This window comes from Histoplasma capsulatum, genomic scaffold (genome assembly GCF_000149585.1).
Source record: "Histoplasma capsulatum NAm1 scaffold_1 genomic scaffold, whole genome shotgun sequence".
In the NCBI taxonomy this organism is placed as follows: domain Eukaryota; kingdom Fungi; phylum Ascomycota; class Eurotiomycetes; order Onygenales; family Ajellomycetaceae; genus Histoplasma; species Histoplasma mississippiense.
Window position 1 is genome coordinate 3546476 of NW_001813982.1, and position 20253 is coordinate 3566728.

Consider the following 20253-nt stretch of genomic DNA (forward strand, 5'->3'; position numbering starts at 1 on the left):
ATTTATTGAATCTTACGGGTGATCATTCTCCTCTAGCCGCAGAATTCGCGAATCAAGCGATTCAATTCCTTCGCGCAGAGATTCTAGAGAACGGGATATTTCGCCATCCTGCGAGTTAGGCTCAATACTAAGGGATATTGCCCTTTGCCGTTCCAGAAGAGATAGTTTTATGTGATCAGCGAGGAGGAAGAGTTGCGCCGGATTGCTCATCGTTGCGCCTGTTCGCAAGCAGACGGGAGGTGGAAGAGCTGACGGCTAGCAGCGATACAATAAACTAAGCGCTTCGTACGTGACTCTGTCGGAGACCTTCTGAAGAGCGCAGCTAAAGGATTCCAAGGTGAGATGATGTTGGAGATAGATGTGATGACTAGATTTCTGTTTCAGTCATCTAATGCTAACTGATACGGAAAGCGCTTCAGGCTTAGCCAACTATGCCAGAAGTGGTAACCTTGGAAGTCAGGAGACGCTAATATATAAATCACGTGGTATATCTTCTTGGGATTTTGATCCTCTTTCCCTTTTCATCGCCGTTCTTATATTCATTTTATGGGGAACATCTTTCCATGCTACCAGCCTTCCCTCGTCCCAATCCCTTCTATTCTTCGCAACGTGACTCTGCGGACTTGCCACAAAGGTACATCCATGCACTTGACACTCCCCGAGGGATCATAGTTGACAGCCATCTTTTGCGTGTTGAACGCAAGGCCTACCCACAGAAGATAGTATTCTTCTGTGAGGCTCATCCCACCAGTTCTGATCGCAGTACTTCCGCAGATAATGAATAGCGTCCAGGCGACGGTTTTCTCATTCGAACCCGCATAGGACAGGCTTGTGAGTGTAGGCTTCCGCTTCGTCCATCGCCCCGACGAAGTAGAGGAGGTGGATGACACACTCATCCCATATTGAGAAATTGATTGCTATTTTACTTTGAACATTGAATTCTTTTGCACGTAGATTGCGCAGGCTGTTAGAGGTTGGAGCGCTTATTCCCTGGGACCGTAACTATATGAACTTAACCAAGAAGGTTTTTGACCTTGGCAAACGAAACAAGCTGCATTCAATTATTAGAGATGTGTGAGAAGGTTTAAATTCAGCCAAACGTATCCTCTACATTGCGGAGTATACATACCATCCTAGCATGTAGTTCTGCAGCAGATGACTTTTGCAATGATCTTGAGAAATATTTTTCAATTTCCACCCATTTCACATTCGCTCCACACTGCGCCTCACACTGGTACTTATTTTTCAAATTTCGCTTCACTTTTTGCTGTTTATTTAGGTCTCAATATTGAACAAAATACACTCAATTGTTGGAAACCATAAACGATTCCCGGTTTCAAGAATTAATCACATGACCTCCATCCGGGTTTATCACCTCCCAACCCCAACCCATTTCTTTCCTGACCTTTCACTTCATTCTATAGTACTGCATATATACCTACTTACCTTTGTTCTAACCGTTGACCGTTTTCTACACATTTTTGACAGCCAGGCTGCGGTTTCTCTTCCTAGCCTCCCAACAACATCACGCTTCTGAACGTTGTTCGGATTCTCGTGATTCGAACTCACTGGGCAAGGAATATCAGATCGCATTCCACGCAGCCCAGTTTGCCCTGTGTTAGTTACACAGGGAATGGTTGTGATGGAGAGTGTGAAAGATGGAGGATGACTATCTCGAACCTGATTCTCTCGTGGACCTTCGAGCCCTCGAATACGTTTCAACCTACGATGGCCATCTGATGTGCCCGATCTGCCACTGCCCGTTAATACGCCCAATTCGATTGAAGTGCGATCATATATTTTGTCAGAAATGTCTCAATTCATGCATCACTTCATCCCCATCACACATACCTTATGCGCCACCTTCCGATAACTTTGCCTGCCCCACCTGTCGAACCCCAACCATGGCAACGTTCATGAAAGTCCCTCGTCTAATAATTAGCATGTGCGATGATTTGTGTGTGAAGTGTCCGTTTGTCCGTCAAGGGTGTGAGGAGATAATTCAACGGGGCCACGTACAAGCTCACGTGGATAAATACTGCGACTACCGGCTCATGCGTTGCCCCGACCCAAATTGCAATTACATGACAAGGAAGAAGGATATAGACGCTGACCTCCGATGTTTACATGAATTACGTACTTGTGATAATTGTGAGGAATCTGTGATGGAGCGGGATTTTGAGGTATGCTAGTTTTCATTTCAAGGTCTGTTATGACATCTGAATACGACTTTCCAGCTGAGGCTCTAAACTTCACAGATTCATACCAAAGAATTATGTTCAAGCCTGAAGACCGAATGTACATACTGCCACACAACCATTTGTCGAAGTGAATTGCCAGAGCATTTAGAGACTTGCCATGAAGTCGAGAGGACTTGTTGCGCTGCGAAATTCGGCTGCCCAGAAAAGTTCAAAATGGAGGCACTTAAGCAACATGAGCAATCATGCATTTTGGCAAAACTAGGCCCGTACCTGGATGCTCAAGCTTCTCGAATGGAATCGATGGAATCGACAATAAAGCAATTGCGCCAGCGAAATGAGATTCTTGAAGATGGCATTGCAAATATCCGGTCGATCCTTGGGGGCCACGTGTCTCCCCTGCAACCCGACCCTCAAACAGAGGTTTCGCCTATCATCAGAAGTGACTCTCCCCTGTCTTTGTCATTCGAACATCTAGATATTTCCTCTCCTGAAGCCTCAAATAATCCAGCAAACGACCCCACGGATGGTGTCTCCCCTCCATATCAAGAAATCGCCTCCAGCCCATCCCCATCAAACACCACCACCTACCTTCTTTCAATCCACGAGTCCCTGAGAGAGGAGGTGACTCAACTTTCGAATGCAATATCCGATATCGATGCACGAGTCAACATGTCTATTATGAACGAGGGCATTCGGCTCAGAGATGAAATGGCCCATATAAGCGCTGGTGTCAACGCTATTCGGATGCAGGTCCATTGGCTTATGAACCCACGATTGCACCAAATCCAAAGAGCCGTTAACGCCTCCTCTACTACAACGCCTTCTGCTGGTGATACCTCTCGGAATGTGGGGGTTGCTACTGTTGGTGGGCCGAGTGACAACCCGTCCAGCCCTCCCCTGCCGAGTTACAGAGGCCGGCGCCTCAGTGATGGTAGCCGTGAGGGAACAAAATTGTAGTAGTTACGATAAGTACACAAGATTATTTTAACGGTAAAATTTGATTTATGTTGATGAGGGAATGTTTTTACAGTGGCATATTTTCCTTTTGTTTTTTTTCTTTCTTTTTTTTTTTTAGAATGCATATCCCTGGAGTTGTATCACAGTTTCACGGAGCAATGGCAGGCACTTAGGAGCCGAGGACTGGTAATGCTTTCTATTTTGTTCAATTTCTTTTGCTTTGTTGTTACATAAGGGGGGTGAGTCATGCATGCATGTTGTGAAGTTTTTAAATCGTGTGTTACTAATGAGCATTAATAGTTTCTTTTCCATCCTTGGATTCATTAATCAATACCAAAACAATTTACCCGAACACGAATTCGGGAGCAGATTTATATCATCCATATCGGGGTTCAACCCCCCCCCTCCCCTTTCAGTCCTGGCTAAATGCGCATATCCCGTCAGTATATCGTGAGGAATCTGCTGGGCGATTGCAAGCTGCTAGGTCGTGCTTAGCATTGGAAAGTTCTGGCTTACCTTTGGTTAGTTAGCAACCTGGTTAGGTAGATAGTAATGACTCGCCCCGATCATATGGTGGAAAAGAATATCTACCCTGAGAATTAGGCTTATTGAAGTAAGAACAGGAGCTTTATCGACAAGACATTGCATTGCATCTATCATATTTTGCATGGCATTACGATACTGACTCTTTTATCGGAGCACCCCAAGTCTTTAACAAGAAGGCCAAGAAATTGTAATGATAATTCTATATATCATTTAAAAGGAGAAGAAAAGAAGAAAAAAAATGCGACCTAAAGATTAACAGATATATGTCGTTCACTCCTTTGTTGTTCCAGGCATATTCAGCAGGCCAGCCAGTCACTAATACCGTCGCGAGTCGTCGTACCTGCCTGGCGGGGCCTGGTAATAGTCATACGTATGAGCTCCTTGTGTGGGAGGTTGGTATTCGCTAGTGTTTATGTTCTGACGATAGTTTTCATACCCAGATGGTGGAGGCATCGTGTATCCAGGATCGTCATACGACATCTGATAATGTTGCTGCTGCTGCTGCTGCTGATAGGCATTTGGCTGTTCTTGGTACTGCGGGTATGGTTGGGGTTGGCCTGAATAACCAGATCCGGCGTCTTCAGATGGGAGTGCCCGCGTCTGGCTATGAGGGTTGCCGTCGTCCGGTTCATCTGGCAGCTCACGTTTCGAACCGCCGCCGCCCAGGAAACCTGTCAGTTTGTTCAATTTGTTGAGATTGGACATACCTGGAATGGGAAGGTTGGAGAGTTGATCCCATGGAATTGAGGAGGAAGCAGACGATGAAGTCGGGTGGGTTGAGCCCCCGGAAGGTCCAAAATGAGGCAGCCCGGGGATGTTGGGAAGATTCGAAAGGCTGGGGATGTTTGGGAAGCCGCTGTGAGAATGGCTTTGTGATTGGGCCTGGGATTGGTTATGGCTCCAGTAGCCATGAGATTGGCTATCGTGGCCGTGAGCAGGAGCATGTCCATACGGTTGATGTTGGCTTGGTAGGGTATGTCCATGGGTCTGGTGCTGGCTAGGCGAGGCATGTGTGTTACTATTGCCGTGAGCATGAGCGTGAGGATCGCCTCCAATATGATTCTTCCCCGCTTTGACACCCTCCGCACTAAGGATGTGATTGAAATTGAACCCTTTACGCGACTTTTCATGAGCCCAGCGTTCGACTTCCGCAAACATCTCCCGGTGTACTTCGTTGTCCGATCGTCGAAACGCTGGATGGTGGAAAACGAGAACACAGTCGTTCAACACTAGATCTACCGGGACATCAACATGTTGGAATGCATATAAAACACGAGGGACGACGAATTTCACCACAGCTGCAGCTACTCGTCCAGCCGGATCGTTAAGGATATTGCTAAAGTGATCCTTGGAGAGGAATGAGTGGGTGGGATCTGTGCAGGCCGGGTTTGTCCAGGGTTCGAACTGAACGCGAGCTTCTGAGGCTGTCAATTCGGATGAGCCAAGCTGTAGATTTGACGATGCTACTTTTATCACGGGCCGAATAAATGGAGCCAGGAGAGAAAAGATAAATATAGAGAGTGTTTCACCGATTTTCTCCATTAACGAAGCAAGGCCAGGAATTTTCTCTAATGCGGAGGATATGTTTCTGACCACCCTATCTCTAAATTCCAAAATGGGATAGATTTGAGAAATAGTTTCCTGAGGGTTGATATCCGTGGGTACGGATGCCCGTGACTGGCCATACGGGATCGGCTGGTTTAAACCTTGATTTCCATGGGGATCAGAATGACTCCTTGATGCCCCATAATCACCAAAGCCACGCTGTTGGTTTGCTTGGGCCTGAGCCTCTGATTTACGTTTCAAAGCTTCGGCTTCTGCAATGAAGCCTTTCATTCCGGGGACTTTAGAGAGCACGCCAGTGAGCGCACTCAAGGCTCCAGAGGAGCCCGAGCCTGCCTGCGCACTACCAAGTGCGTTGTCCATTTCATTTATTTCACTCTGAGTAAGGTTATCTGAGGCTTCCCCGAGCAAACTGTGAAAAAAATCTGTCATGCCAAACGTGCCAGTGACGATGGGGAAGACGTATTTTCCTTGGATGTTCATTTGGGTTCCCACCCCGACGTGAGGGAAAACATTATGATAGCCCATTTCGCGCAATACCAATTCGCAGTAATTACTGTGCGCCGAAAAGTCTTCCAAAGTATGGCAAGCTGCAAAAATAAGTTAGCTTTATACGGCAACTGTGGGATTTAGAACTGGGTTTCCGTGGCGGAATCACTGATACGGTTTTGCGATGAAATGTTTGTAAAAATAACTAACCAAAGCATAGGGGCTTTTTTACCTTGGCCAAGACACCTCAGAGCCTCACTCAAATGTTCTTCGCGACCTTTTTCATGACTCCCACCACCAAGGTAGAGCCTTCCAAAGTGTATACTTCGCGCAATGCTATACTTCACGAATCCAGCACTGGTTGCCCAATCGCCACGTTCGTTGGCAATGTAGTTCTTCATACCGGTTTGCGGGTCAATCTCAAGCTCAATAGGTCGAATTGGGGCCCGAAGCCGCGGATCACTATGAGTGGGTGTTAATGGATGTGTTGAATAATGCAAGGTATGAATGTTTGTACCTATACTTGTTTTGTTGGGGAAGAGGGGGTGAGAGGGGGTGAGAGACATACTACTGTCTAGCATCTTTATTATCCGCGTAGCCCTTTGGATTGCTGTATTAAATAGAATCGTTAGGTGTATAGTTTCTTGGAAGGGGGACAAACATCATCACCCCAAGAGATATCAGGCTTCAAGCAAGGGATTGAAAATCGACGTGATGCCACCATCGCAGCATATAATGCCTGTGCAGGATGGGGAAAGGCGGACGAACTCAATATGTTCCTCCGGCCTGTATACTCCAAGTCTGTCAGCTGTCACCTCAAATTCAGCGGTTGCGTATCCGATAGAGGTGAAGCTGAGAATCCAAACCAGGATCCGGATAGTTTTCTGCTGGGATTTACGATATGGTTCCCACATCTAGAGCTTGGGAGTAATCTCTCAACCCTATTATTGTATTATAAGTTAGTTGATTTTCCACTGCGATGAAATATTAACGCGAGGGGAATAGGTAGTCAGTTACCAATTCCCAAAATATAGACGCTTAATCATGATGCCAGTCCATTTGTGTCCTTTGATGAAGGCGAGGGCCTTCACGGTGTCTTCGATATCTCCATGGCGCCAATTTCTGCCCTCGACTACAGATATCGAAGCGATGTCTGAGAGAATAGTTCAAAAGACTAGGTATCAGCTCTGATATGGGTGATGCAATGTCAAGCCTCCTCTCGCCCACTGGCGCATGTTTGGGTTCACTGACTGAACAAAAATAAAATGATGGAAACATACTCCCAGCCCCAAAGGCATGCACTTGTGAGGGAAGCAAAACAAGCAAAATTGCTAAAATGAAAATGGCAAATGTGGTGCCTGAGCCCATCGTGAAGATTTGTCGATTGATCCCCTGCTCAAGTTGACGTTCGGAGGGGGAGTACGGCTGAATCAAGTTATTGTGGTAATATATGATCTTTAGTGTTAGTGGTAAATGTTGGAGAGAGCTGGAAGCTGAGAAAGTGAAAGCGAATTCGATTGACCGATTGATTTAGGCTTCCAATTCTGCAGTTGCTGAATGGCAAAAACCTGGTGAAGACTGCGAAATCGCGTCACAAAAGCCGGCTTCTTGAAAATATTTAAAACCCCCCAGCAAGGCGCACCACCGCCGCAGCTGGACCCCGCCATAAGATAACTTAGTGGGATAAATAGTGCAAGTGGATAAGGACAGTTCCATGATTCCTGGCTTAATCCACGTCCTTCAGCTGCGGTGGTCCTGCAGCTGTGCGCTAAGGCTGATTATCGGCAGCAGTCTTGGGAGGCTTGAACAAGCCCAACCGAATCCGCCGGAAATTCCTAGCCAAAGCTTAGGGCGAGAGCAGTCGGAAAGGCCACTCCGATTGAGAAAGAAAACTAGCGACACTGAACAGAGGAGGTTGTATCAAAAAACTCTTTGTTGGACACGAGAATGAGTTTCATCATCAAAAATCATGGTTCCAAAAAGTGAATACAGGAGAGTCCAATCCGGAAGCTTTGACGAAACTAGCTAGATATCATGCATGTTCTATTCTCTATCTGCCTACTTCTGTTTCTTTTCGATGCCTCGAATAAAATGCTTGAATGGTAAGATCTACCTCTGCGAGAGATTCTCAATATGGGTGTTGGAACGGGGGGATGTTTAAGATTAACCAGACACATTGGGTCCCGGTTATTCTGGCTGATTGATCGAAGGACGACTAGCTAGTTAATGGAATAGAGTGATCATCTTCATAATTCTCCGAAGCTTGGTGTGCGCTTTTCTTCTGCGCAAGTTGGCTGTCTTGAGTTTGAGAAGATTAACCATCCCACAGAACCTCAAGACTTGATGACTCATCCGCCCCTCTTGCTCCCCGCCGATTCTCTGTTTGTTGATATCAGTCGGTCAGAGCCATAACACGCGCAATTCAACCATCCAGGCATGAAAGGCCTGTCGTTCCCCAAAGAATGAATGGGGTTGGCTCCGGGCAATGTGTCGGTTCGAATTATTGGGCTGCATCCTATTGTTACGTCGCCGGTTTTGTAGGAGTGAGGAGGATCACTCTGCCGGGTTGTTCGCCTTGAATCTGCCCACGAGACGCATTTGCAATTGACTAATGCCTTATATTCTAGTAATCTTCACTCGTCAGCATGCTCCATGAGATACTCCTCGCCTTGTCGGGTCATAGCTCTCCCCTGTTTGATCAAGAAGAAGGCAGCTCTTCCAAAGACGGTGTTCCGTTCCTCTCCCCCGCTGAGCACGCCCTGCTCCAGCCTATAGCGGAACTATGTCGCCTTCACACGCTGCTGCGCAAACATACATTGCAGATTTCCTCATCGCACCCTTCCACAATATGTCGGGCAGTGTCAACCAATATCTCCACGGACCAATTGGGCAAGTTCCAGAAACAAATATTGGAGGTCGAGACAGCAGTCCTGGCCAATGACGCTCGGTATGTTGGTGGTCATGGGATTGTACCATTATCAACAATTCGCTCGGAATTTCTGCCATGGGTGGGGAGGCTACGATGGCTGTGGCAGATCGTACGGTTCATGTCTCCGATTTCGGGTGAGGAGAAAGGGATCTGCACTGGAGCCAGCTTGATTGATCACCTTCGAAATGAGTCGCATACTGGATATTTGGATCTCGAGGGAATGGCACTTCAACTGATAAATGCCGGAGAAATAGCGTTTATTCGCCAACTCTCAATGTTCGTCCTGTACGGCCAGTTGCCCTCATTTGGCCGTGAAGATTTCTTTATCCAAGAGGATCCGTCGACGGTTGACGAAAAACGAAAAGGTGCGGCCGACTTTACAATACGAGCAGATCTAATGCCAAATTTTGTGTCTTCGTCCACTGCCAACTCAATCTTATTCGTCGGCAAATCCTTGAATCATATACGAGCTCAAGGAAAGTTTTCTGCTGGCGACGAATCAATAGCATCGCTATCCAAGCTGACCCTGCACGGAAACTATCTCGATCATCTCTCTGCTCTTTCTTCACCGATAACCCCTGTTGGCCTTAGTGGTGCAATATCCAAAATAAGGGTTTGCCTATCACAGACTGCCTTGTCACAACTTCTGCCACTACCAAAAATAGTAGAAATCCTTTCCTTGTTGCACGATTTCCTTCTGTTGGGACGTGGCGAATTCGCTATGGGATTGGTGACATTTGCAGATAACCTTTCCAGAGGGAGGCATCGGAGGGCTGATCCATTGGGATTGGGGAAAGATAGTACCAATCTGTTAGAGAACCTCACCGTTAAGGAAGGCGAAGTGACTGCAGTTTTGTCTCAAACTTGGTCTGAGCTGTATTCCTTGCAGAATGAAGAAGATCCTGTTGATGATGAACTTGACCTAGCCAGAGAGATTCTGCACCTTTCCATCAAGGGCAAGTCCGGTACCAAACGGGCTTCTGCGAAAGAAGCGGCCGTTAGTAGCCCAATAATTGATATTTCTGACGTACCTTTCAACGATTTACTGTTTGGCACTCCCACAACGTTGTCTTTAAATGTCCAACCACCGCTAGATCTCTTTCTCTCCCAGGCTGATATGGGATTATACTCGAAAGTCCATTCTTACCTACTTGCCATTCGTCGAGGCCAAATTCACTTGAGCAATCTATGGAAATTGTCATCTCTTCGAAGAACTTATCCGGCCCCTCCTCTAGCGAACAAACGTGGAGGCCAGGCAAGATGTCAATCAAACCGGGAACGTGCTCTTACCCGAGCTGCTGCAATTAGACCTGTCTGGATCACGGCAAGCAGAGCACTTTTTATTCTGTCAGAGCTTACAGGCTATATGCACGGGGAGGTTATATCGAACTCGTGGCAACATTTGAAGCAATGGCTTGACGAACTTCGACCAGTATCCATGCGTGACTCGCGACCAGGAACGGCAGCCTCCGCAGCTTCCCAGCGCGAAATTTCGGGCTGCAACCTTTCAGCCAGGTAACCTAGATAAGCCCCAAACACAGAAAAGAGAATCAAGCTTTCCGCAGCATGACCCAGAAACGATCACAGCAGCCCACCGTGCGCACTTGGATATCTATTATCAATTCGTATTCCTAACAGATGTACCATTTACTCGAACACTTCGCACTCTCTTAAACGCCATTGACCATTTCATCGCCATGATCCTCCGTCTCGAGACGGTACAGCAAAACCTAGACCTGGAAACCGACGAGGGCGTCGTGGATTCCCTAGCCGACTACGCTGCGGAAGACAAGAGAATAATGCATGACCTACGCCTAGCAAGGGTTGAGGTCGACAATAACGTGTCGGATCTCATTTCCCGACTGCGGGATATTGACGATAATCGTCTTGGAGATGGCAAGCGACCGTTTGACCTGGGTCAAATTAATGTTGTTGCTAGTAATATAAATGGAGATGGGAGCATAAACATGTTTGGCGAGGGCGCCAGTGCATTCGTACCTTGGAAACCCGCTGGGGTGGATCAATTGCTGATGAAGTTGGACTTTTTCAGTTCAAGCCAGAAAAGCGATGTCGACGGATTTGAATTCGAGGCCCCGTTAACTTGAGAGAACCTTGTTACGATTTGGGGCTGAGTTGTCGCTGTGTGATCATGAAAGGTTGCATGGCTATATCCCGGCCTTCACATTTCACTGTTCTTATGTTCTTTACGATTATGAGTTTCACGTATGTGGCGTTTGCATTTTATTCGGGGTTTAGATTCGGAATCTCCCTAGACAAAATAGTTGGTAGAATTATCGCATAGCTTTGAAAATCACAGATAGGGGGAAATATTGAAACCTTAATTAATATTAATACTGCCACCTGCTCTACCACCCTCAAAAAGAAGAACCCTAAAACTTTCGACTATTGATGATGCAGCTATCTACTCAGTGTCAGCTTATCATTTTGGGATGCTGTGCTCTGCCCTTTTAAAGGATTCTGCATGACGTTTTGCCAAAGGAGGGAAGTCTTCAGGTATGAACATCACAAATTACGCGCTATTAATATATATCCTGATGCAATCTAATCTAACAAGATGACATCTCGAAACCATGCCTCAAAATACCTCAACCACCTAGCCAATCAAATAATATATATATATACATATATAACAAGCAGGGACCTCTGCCGATCACAAGATATACATGAATTGGCCGTCATTGGTGTTTTTCTCCCTTACAGCCCTCGACAAGCCAGCTGAACCAGAACCCAAACCTGAGCCAGAGGCAGAGTTAAAGCCAGAGCCACGTCCCATCAACCCTGCAGCCTCCCCTTCAACCATTTCAATCTCATCAGCATGCACATGTGCATCCACCGCGCCCGCACCCTTTCGCGCTCTCTCATTCTCCCTCTGCAACAGCACTCTCAGCACTAGCGCCAACGCCGCCACCAATAGCATGAACAATGCACAGACGGCCATGCCCCGTACATACCACGGCCCGTCTGCGCGCGGATACAGCCTCGTGCCAACGAGCGGCCCGCACTGGCCGATGATATTCAGGATTGCCATGCCGGTTCCCTTGCTTTCTTTCGCGGGCTGGTTGTCCATTGTCCACGTGACGATTATGGTGATGGAAGAGAAGAATCCCGCCGTCGCGGGGTAGATGGCTATGTATCGAATGAGGATTTGGAGGGTGGAAGAAAGATGGGAGTGGAAGTGGCCTGCTAGGGCGATGGTTAGGTAAGCGGTGGCACTGATGAGAGCGTGGATTATTAAATAGGGACTGCGGGAACGGTGTCGGTCAGAGAGGGAGCCGGTGAGGAGGACGACTAGAAATGAAAGTATGTACGGCGGGGCGGACAGGGCTTGGGAAGCTAGGGCGGAGTAGCCCATGCTGTTGTTTGATGAGGGTGGTTAGTTGCTGAATGCTCCTGATACGGTTGTTGCAAGTGGGAGAGACGAACTCTTTCATAATTGTGGGGAGGAAGACTGGCATTGAACTGAATGCGACATTGCAGCTAAAAAACATAAACTGGAGGAGCATGGGAATGTGTTAGTGAATCAGTTGAGCAGAATTGTTAGTAAATGAGGCAACCCAGAACTTACCGCAGTGAGATACGACTTGGGATCGCGCAGTTTCCGGCCGATATCACTCCACTTAAACTGACGTTTACGGAGTTTTTCTCTATCGCTCATTTTCAAGCGCATCTTTGCAACTTTCCTCTCTCGAGGCGTGAGATACCGAGCTTTACTAGGGCTATCGGGGACATAAATCCACGCAAATACAGCAACAATTACACTTGGAAATCCCTCGAAGAGCAACAATGCGCGCCATGGAGCGATAGGCCCATGTTCGCTTAGCTTCACAATGGCCCATGCTAGGGTGCTGGCGAAGGAAGTTGCAAGCGGCGCTGCGGATATAAACATCCCAGTGCGATAAGCCAGTTCCTCGCGTTTGTAGAAAAATGACAGGAAGAACGGAAGGCCTGGGCCAAAGGCAGCTTCAGCAATACCAAGGAGCGCCCTTAGCAGCACAATGGCCCAGAATGAGGAGACGAGAGATTGACATGCGGCAATAAGACCCCAGGAGAAGCAGCAAATGGAGATATAGACATGTGCAGGGACGACTGTATACATAAGTGTCATCCATTCAAAACAAATATATGTGATATAAAACGACGTAAGAAGCCATTCAAACTGCGGAGACCCCAGTTTCAGAGCTTTTTCCATTCCTGCGATCCTAGCGTTTCCGATATCTAGAAGGCACAATAGACCTTAGAAGATGTGATGCTTAAAGACCAAGATGAGAACTCACTGGATCGATCAACAAAGGACAGCATATACAATAGTGCCATAAACATGGTCAACCGCAGATCGAACTTCTGGACCACACGCCTTTCTTCTTCAAGAGTATAACTCTTTAAGGTAGGTTCATCTGTATAGCTATATGCTTCCGCTTCTTTCGGTGTGCAGTCTTCGCTAATATCACTCATGTCACTCCCGTAGGCACGATGCTCCAATTTTCGAGACTCTGCCAAGCTTTCATTATGCTGGTCGCTATGGAAATTGGTTTGAAGTCTCCTTAGTTCGGAAAGATGCTGTTCGCGGTGAGAGGACTGCGCATTCCTTTCTCTCGACCCCGAACTTCCATCTTCTGGAGTCAACAGGAAGTTCGAATGACTCGAGGAGTTTGTGGACGAACTATCCCCAACAGTCGAAGAGGAGGTTGTATTTATGAAACCGGAAGGAATAGGGGAGCGGTTTTCAAGGTTCAGCATGATAGGGACATTCTATGGAGTGCAGGGCTCCGTGGGATACCAGGGACAAAGGGCGCCGCGAATAGCCAACCGTGCTGAAAGGTTCCTACTTCATGGGATAGATGGGCCCGAAATATTTAGTTTACTCATAAGGTTAGAATCAACAAACTACCCCGAGGTTTAGGGGAATCCACAAACATTTTTCGCATGGCAGAGATGCAAAGAGATTGAGATCTCCTTGTGCTTTGGCACTGATCCAGATCACGTGAATAAACCAGTCTCTTTTAACTATCCAATCAACTGTGACACCATGTTTTGATGTCAGCTACCTTCTACCATGATGAAGGGCCAAAGCTTCATTTTCGACATTCATCTGCAAAGTTGCTCGACTCGGGGTTGAGGGTCGAGACAGGAAATGTGGAAGCGGCCGGCAATTTGTTTACCCAAGCTTGCTGGTAAGCCATTCCAGTTCGTTTTCGACTTTGCTGTCCAGCTCCTTTCATTGACGAATGCTAATATATGACATTTTTAACGTAGTTGACCATGACGACATTTTCAGGTATTCTTCAGGCAGGTGGCTGGTAGATGAGAAACAACAACTAGAGCAACGCTTTGTGAAATTCAATGTTGAACGCCTTTGCCGCGAAGCGGTCTCGTTGTTCAGGGATGCAACAAAATGGGTGCGTGTGGTTAAGGTAGAAGGGAACTTTTAACAAATCGTTCCTCCTCACAATGGACCATGGCAGCGAAGTTATCGCAAAGCTTCCATGCCGAAATGCGGGTACGCGCTCGCTGATAACGGCGTCAGAGGTGGCTACTTTGCAGTTTTGTACGTCTTGTGTGCTCGCTGTTCTATGATTCTTGAAACTGGTATTCTCGCCTTCAGTGAAATCTCGTACCTCGATACATGTTCCGGAAGTATTCGCCTGGAGTTCAGATCCGGAAAACCCAATAGGCTCGGAATATATTCTTATGGAGAAGATCCAAGGGGTTGCACTGGCTGAAAGATGGGGGACAATGAATCTGCTGGAACGCTACAAAGTAATTGACCAAATCGTTGAAATGGAAAAGGAACTGGGAAGCCTGGAGTTTCCTGCCTTCGGAAGCCTGTATCTACGAAATTCTTTACCTTCTGGATGTCGTCATTACCCGCTCCCATTGGATTTAGATCCTAACGGATTGTATTGCCTCGGGCTGTCATGTAATCAACAAAGGTGGGATAATGACCGCGCCAAAATGTCTGGTCCATGTGAGTTACGTTCTCTCCTTCATACCTCGATATCTTTTCTGACTTTTTGAAGGGCCATCTTTTTTGGAGTTTGCACTCTCTATTCCACAGCGGGAATTGGATTCCATTGGTGACCCGAAATCTGAATTACATCGTGTTGATCGATTCGGCGAGAGGCCGTTTTTGAAGGAGTATAAGATCCTTTTGCAAAAGGCGATAGACATCCTTCCTATTCTATCACGCGATCCGCGTGTGGTAGAGGTGGCAGGACCTACCTTATGGCATACTGATTTGCATTTGGGAAATATTTTCGTTTCACCTGACGACCCTACTACTATTTTGGGAATAATTGATTGGCAATCATCTCAAGTCGGTCCTTTGTTCATCCAAGCTCGATTTCCAGAGTTCCTTAAGCGGCCGAAGCATTACTATCCCGGAACCAAATTACCCACATTACCGGATAATTTTGATGACCTAGATTCGGAGCAAAAGGAACAAGCTACTCATGAAAATATTTTGGCATCGCAGTCCAAGTACTACGAGATGTCCAGTCTGGCGAACAATAAACGGGTGTACGATGCGTTGAAGCTTGATCGCACGATATGGGAGCCCTTCACATGTTGCCGGCGGTTCTCCAATGGCAGCGTGGTTCCGCTACGTAACTCTATGATACGCATTTCACAGGATTGGACTCTGCTTGGCCTTCCGGGTAACTGTCCTTTCTCGTTTACTGAAGAGGAGTTAAGAAGACATAATGAGCAGGCGGTGCAGTACCAAGACATGCTCTACTTGTGGGATATTGTGAAGACCCAACTCTCTACTGATGACTCCGGCTGGGTCCCAGTGGAGCGATGGAAGAAAACAAATGAGATAAATAGAAGTCTCTTTGACATGTATGTCGAAACTATGAGTGAAGAGCTATCACTAGATGCGGCATTGAAAAAATGGCCATTTCCGCCCAATGATCTTTGAGCAACTTATGTGGATAAACCGAGCCAAACTTGCACTTTCTGTTTCAGATAACTCTATTTGTTTATGCAGGAATAACTAACTGGTGAGTTAATCGTGACTGGGCCTCATGTTTGACGGACAACTAACTGCGTGTTTTGAGTAATGTCAGAACAACCTAGGATATATCCAGAGGAGTAAGGGTATTCATGAAGAGAACGATAGCCTGCATCGGACGCTCCTAGACATAAGAGAAGATCTAAAGGTTCACGATACAAGCTTGATCCCTTGCACTAGGAAATGCCCAGCAGTGATGTCGAGATCTGTTGCACCAGTTCATAGCCCCTGAACAATTGTTCTGGATTTCAGCAATTACAGGCGAAGAATTTTCAAAGCTTTTTTTGGCAATGCTGAAGAATATGGGGCGGTAATTATCTCTAAGAATCCAAGGTCACTATCCTGGATAAAATCATAAGAACAAAAAAAAGGCCAAAAAGGTAGAAAAAGGGACGGCTGATGAACCGATGTTGAGAACATGCGATTTTTAGCGGATATAGAACGACCCAACCATTAGGAACCAAAATTTAGTCAGATACCGTTTGAAGAGCTGATTGGTCTCTTTAGAACGCTATCTCAGATCAGTCGATCCTAGCGCAACGTTGGAGTTTGTATAATAGTAGTATATTTTAACGTTGACCCGACTGCCCGAACAAAATTGTCATCATCATACAGGAAAATATCGAAAGCTTAACACCAAAAAAGGGGTTTGCACGCGATTCTCATGTTGAAGGGGAGTGAAAACAACCCAGGGAATTAGGCAATCGTGTGCAGTGAATAGATCCTTCCTGCTACACTACCGCCAACAAGTCATCGCTTTTACGGACTTCATTTTGCTTTTCCTGATTGACATGACAGCCAGACACCATCTGTTCTTGAACTAAAATCTCTCTTCTACTTTGCGCTCTTGTTGGCTTTGTCGCCCATCATGGCGACTGTCTCCCTCACCCAACCTCCAACTTTCTCAGAAGTCGCTCGGAAACGTCGTTTGATGAGCCGGTCGGATGAAGAAATCGAGGACAATATAGACATACGAATCCAGTACAGGACAGGGTGGCCAAAGCTCGCTCATCTCCCTTTGAGGACCGTATACGAAGGCAACCCTGATGCATTCTTTCCAGATCGGCAAACCCATATTTCACAGATCATCACTATCCTCAGAGCACAGCAAATCCCTATAAGCTCCATTTCCGTCGTCTACCGCGTGCCGTATGGTGGCGACAACAGCAACAAGTTAGACGAAACTACTGCCACTTTACTTGTCACCACGTTCCCCGACGGTGACTATAATAGTTTTGTCGCAGCACGAGAAATTCGGAAATATCTCAATAGTCATGAGATACATGTTTTAATTGAGATCATTGATGAGAGAGCTTTAAAGCCAAGCGTCTTTCCCATTCTTCCTTCTGATAAGGAGCTTATCAGCATTTGGAACGAGAGGTTGAAACAGACAACAATCGATATTCTGAAAGCCAGTTGCTTGAAGGTAATCTCGATCAGTGTGTTTCGTTACAGTTTAGATCTCGACCCTGAAAAATGTCCGCCTACTGTTATGATTTCCGCATTGGATGCTGAAGCGGACGCGTGGTGGGCAACTATCTTGCCTCGCATACGCTCTATCTGTCTACCTGCCTTTGATGTTACAGTAATCTACGGGGATCAAATCATCATGGGGTTCTAATGAGCTAGATATGAATACCATTGATTCTTCTAACTTGACAACCATCAAAATGGGAGCTAGCTGCGGACCTATTGGAGGGACTTGGACTGGGAGTATGGGAGGCCCAGTACGGCTTGAAAAGGGCGGTGAGGATATGGGCGTGTTCGGCCTATCTAACCACCATGTGGTAAGGTCTGATAGCTTAGAAGCTGGTAAGTAAATAGCCCTTAGGGTTCTTCTATAGGACTTTCATTTCTATGCTCTATGCCAGATTTAGTTGGCTTTCATAGTTTGCTAATCAGATGCCCGGCAGTGACGGAAAATAACACCCCACTTCGTCCCACACATTCTTCTGTTAAATCGATGTCATTTCTTATCACGTCACAGAGTGACCGCGACACGGATCTGATACTCCAAACTACTGAGGCTGGAGTTGATGAATTGAAGAAAGTATTAAAAGGCAGGCCTGGTACACTGGGTCTTGAAGCAATGGCTGAGACGGGTGAACGCTCCAAAGCTAAATCGCTTGAAGCTGTTCAAGATCGTCTTGCCCGTGCTGAACATCGAGCATTGATAATAAAAGATGCGAACAGAGTACTTGGGAGTGTGTATGCCACCTCTGGTTTTCGTTTTTTATCAACCCAAGAGGGCAACTACGCACTGGATTGGTCATTAACAAAGCTACTGCCATCTCGAAGTTTTGATGATACCCCTTCAGTTGGGGCTCCTCACCAACTTTTAGAATCAATGTCAAATGCAAAAAGTTTCACAGACAAGATACACGGTGGACTGACGGTGGCGAAATTTGGCAGGTCTACGGGTTGGACAGAAGGGAAGGTTAGTGCGATAGAAACGGTGTTTTTGAAAGGTGAATCTAAGTACACACACGATGTCCTCGCGTGGCCTGTGGTGCCTTTACATCGGCACAAATATGACTTTGCTGCTCAGGGAGATGCGGGTGCGGTGGTGGTTGTCTCTGACGAGCTTGCTGTGGATTGTGGGTGCTGGGTTGGTTTGCTATTCGCCGCAAATCTAGCAGCAGGAACCGGCTTTTTTGTTCCGATGAGCTTGGTCCTTAAGGACATTTCTGAGATAACTGGCTGCCAGGTTGTTCAGCCCAGTAAAATATACTTTTGACGATATATGATGGTTGTGTGCGAATACCCATAAGAAGTAATATTAATAAACAATCACAAGCATAATCACAATTATGATCGATGATACCGTCTTACGGATCATTCCATCATGCTTGGGAGCGAACTGCAAAAGAGGTTAAGATACAGGGCAATAGAATGAAAGACTACGATGAATATTGCCATTGCGAAAATCGGTTTGCCATTTTAGCCTTTATTCCTAAATAAATCCCAGCCAACCTTTCCCACATTCTTCAAGAAAAGCGCCATATAATCCCGCCACCAAGATATGTGCCCATTGTATTTCAAAGCACCACAGCACCAAATCTAGGACGTCAAACACATAGAAGGACTCTTGACAGCTCCTCTTTGTACAAAATAGGCATGGCCAGTAGACCTCATACGGAGGTATTATTACGCAATTTTATCGTAAACCTCCTTCAGTATGGACGATAGCAATCACCCCTACGTCGAGATGCACGAGCGCAGCGCGACCGAGTCTCAGAAGAGCGCCTCCCATACCGCGATGACGCCGCTGATGAAGCAGCCGGTTTCCCAACACGACTGCAATCCACCTCATGGATCTCAAAGGGCCGTTTCCTCCCCCCGCTAAGCGTGATTGCCTTCTCCTTCGCCATCTGGAACGCCGCCTCCAGCGTCGGGACCATGTCGTGCTCCATGTTGCGGGCATGCAAATAGTTGAGGGCGTTTTCAGCGGTGTCACGGAGAAATTTGGCGGCGCGGGACTTTGCGACGACGTCGCTTTCTGAGATCAATTTGTATTCCCTCTGTGCGTTGGAGAAGGTCGTTAGGATGCGGGAGAGGCTATCTTTGATGGTTTTGAGCTCCGTTGCGTTGCTGAGAGGGCCGTTCTCGTCCTTATCCTCGTGTGTTTGGGCTTGGGCTTTGCCGTTTGGGATAGCCTTCGTTTCGGGAAGGGCTGGGATGAGGGCAATGGCTTGCTCGTTGTTGGTGCGAGTTGCTAAAATAGAGAGAACAATGTTTAGTATATGGGGCTGCATATTTAGTTTTTGATTTTATTCTCCGCTGCTTGTTCTCAATCTACAGTGAAATGATTTAAGTGAAATTTTTTTAAAGTAAAGGTCTCAAAAAACATACCATTTACCAACAGGCTCTTAACAGCTACATGTTTGACAACCAGGGCTTCAAGGTCGGCAGTTTCAACCCCCTTTATTCCCATAATCTCCTCAAGGAACAACTGGATCGCAGCCATGTAGCATGTTCCAGCACCCTTCTCAGACAACTTGAGCAGAGCCTTATCATAAATAGTGATCTGGCCATCTTCCAAGGCCTGTGACCGCGTCTTGACCAGGGACACATGGTGTTCAAGCACTTCATAGAGAAGCCGGAAGAGATCGGAATTCTTGACAAACTCTGACAGCATCGGTTTCACAGAAGAAGCATCGCGGTACTTCTCAGCAACGGCAGAGGACTCCTGGTCCAGCTTGGCGTTGGCTTTGTGGGTTGAGTGTTGTCCATTGGCGAACTCAGGGTCATCGTACATCGCGTTACCGGGAGACATGACGAGGACAGAAGGGGATGATGGGATGATGGGATCTTTTAGGCTGATATTTACGTCTTCGATTCGAGGATGTCTCGTTCTCAAGATAGGGGGTCCCAGTGGCTTTGGACTTGTGCTGGGGGTCAAAACAAGTCTCGAAGAATGTTATTGAGGCCGTATGGCGCGAAGAAAAGACGTTCATGTAGGAGAGGATAGACGCGTTGAGATCAAAACAGACCCCTGTGGATGAGGGGGTGTGTGTGTTGTGAGTTAATATAACCAT

At 46.7% G+C, this 20253-nt stretch overlaps 9 protein-coding genes across 9 annotated transcripts; 4 read left to right on the forward strand and 5 right to left on the reverse strand.

Moving 5' to 3' along the window:
- Positions 1–12: 12 nt before the first annotated feature.
- Positions 13–210, reverse strand: HCAG_01011 (predicted protein; the record flags this gene model as incomplete). The annotated part of the gene is made up of 1 exon (XM_001543915.1): positions 13–210. The coding sequence occupies one exon, from the start codon at positions 208–210 to the stop codon at positions 13–15; it is 198 nt and encodes a 65-aa protein (XP_001543965.1).
- Positions 211–566: 356 nt separating this feature from the next.
- On the reverse strand, positions 567–1593 carry HCAG_01012 (predicted protein; the record flags this gene model as incomplete). Its single annotated transcript, XM_001543916.1, has 3 exons — positions 567–917; positions 1130–1267; positions 1447–1593. The coding sequence occupies 3 exons, from the start codon at positions 1591–1593 to the stop codon at positions 567–569; spliced, it is 636 nt and encodes a 211-aa protein (XP_001543966.1).
- Positions 1594–1904: 311 nt separating this feature from the next.
- On the forward strand, positions 1905–3158 carry HCAG_01013 (conserved hypothetical protein; the record flags this gene model as incomplete). Its single annotated transcript, XM_001543917.1, has 2 exons — positions 1905–2183; positions 2259–3158. 2 exons carry the CDS (start codon positions 1905–1907, stop codon positions 3156–3158), a joined length of 1179 nt encoding a protein of 392 aa, XP_001543967.1.
- An 861-nt stretch (positions 3159–4019) lies between these two features.
- HCAG_01014 (hypothetical protein) lies at positions 4020–7124 on the reverse strand (the record flags this gene model as incomplete). The annotated part of the gene is made up of 7 exons (XM_001543918.1): positions 4020–4375; positions 4412–5857; positions 5989–6218; positions 6325–6366; positions 6572–6697; positions 6774–6909; positions 7037–7124. 7 exons carry the CDS (start codon positions 7122–7124, stop codon positions 4020–4022), a joined length of 2424 nt encoding a protein of 807 aa, XP_001543968.1.
- A 1277-nt stretch (positions 7125–8401) lies between these two features.
- Positions 8402–10790, forward strand: HCAG_01015 (conserved hypothetical protein; the record flags this gene model as incomplete). Its single annotated transcript, XM_001543919.1, has 2 exons — positions 8402–10200; positions 10232–10790. 2 exons carry the CDS (start codon positions 8402–8404, stop codon positions 10788–10790), a joined length of 2358 nt encoding a protein of 785 aa, XP_001543969.1.
- A 285-nt stretch (positions 10791–11075) lies between these two features.
- Positions 11076–13443, reverse strand: HCAG_01016 (predicted protein; the record flags this gene model as incomplete). Its single annotated transcript, XM_001543920.1, has 5 exons — positions 11076–11088; positions 11370–12059; positions 12130–12197; positions 12272–12792; positions 12981–13443. 5 exons carry the CDS (start codon positions 13441–13443, stop codon positions 11076–11078), a joined length of 1755 nt encoding a protein of 584 aa, XP_001543970.1.
- A 711-nt stretch (positions 13444–14154) lies between these two features.
- HCAG_01017 (predicted protein) lies at positions 14155–15622 on the forward strand (the record flags this gene model as incomplete). The annotated part of the gene is made up of 3 exons (XM_001543921.1): positions 14155–14251; positions 14309–14671; positions 14724–15622. 3 exons carry the CDS (start codon positions 14155–14157, stop codon positions 15620–15622), a joined length of 1359 nt encoding a protein of 452 aa, XP_001543971.1.
- A 961-nt stretch (positions 15623–16583) lies between these two features.
- HCAG_01018 (predicted protein) lies at positions 16584–18452 on the forward strand (the record flags this gene model as incomplete). Its single annotated transcript, XM_001543922.1, has 4 exons — positions 16584–17154; positions 17393–17527; positions 17629–17923; positions 18128–18452. The coding sequence occupies 4 exons, from the start codon at positions 16584–16586 to the stop codon at positions 18450–18452; spliced, it is 1326 nt and encodes a 441-aa protein (XP_001543972.1).
- Positions 18453–18888: 436 nt separating this feature from the next.
- On the reverse strand, positions 18889–19991 carry HCAG_01019 (predicted protein; the record flags this gene model as incomplete). The annotated part of the gene is made up of 2 exons (XM_001543923.1): positions 18889–19430; positions 19568–19991. 2 exons carry the CDS (start codon positions 19989–19991, stop codon positions 18889–18891), a joined length of 966 nt encoding a protein of 321 aa, XP_001543973.1.
- Between the last annotated feature and the right edge of the window lie 262 nt (positions 19992–20253).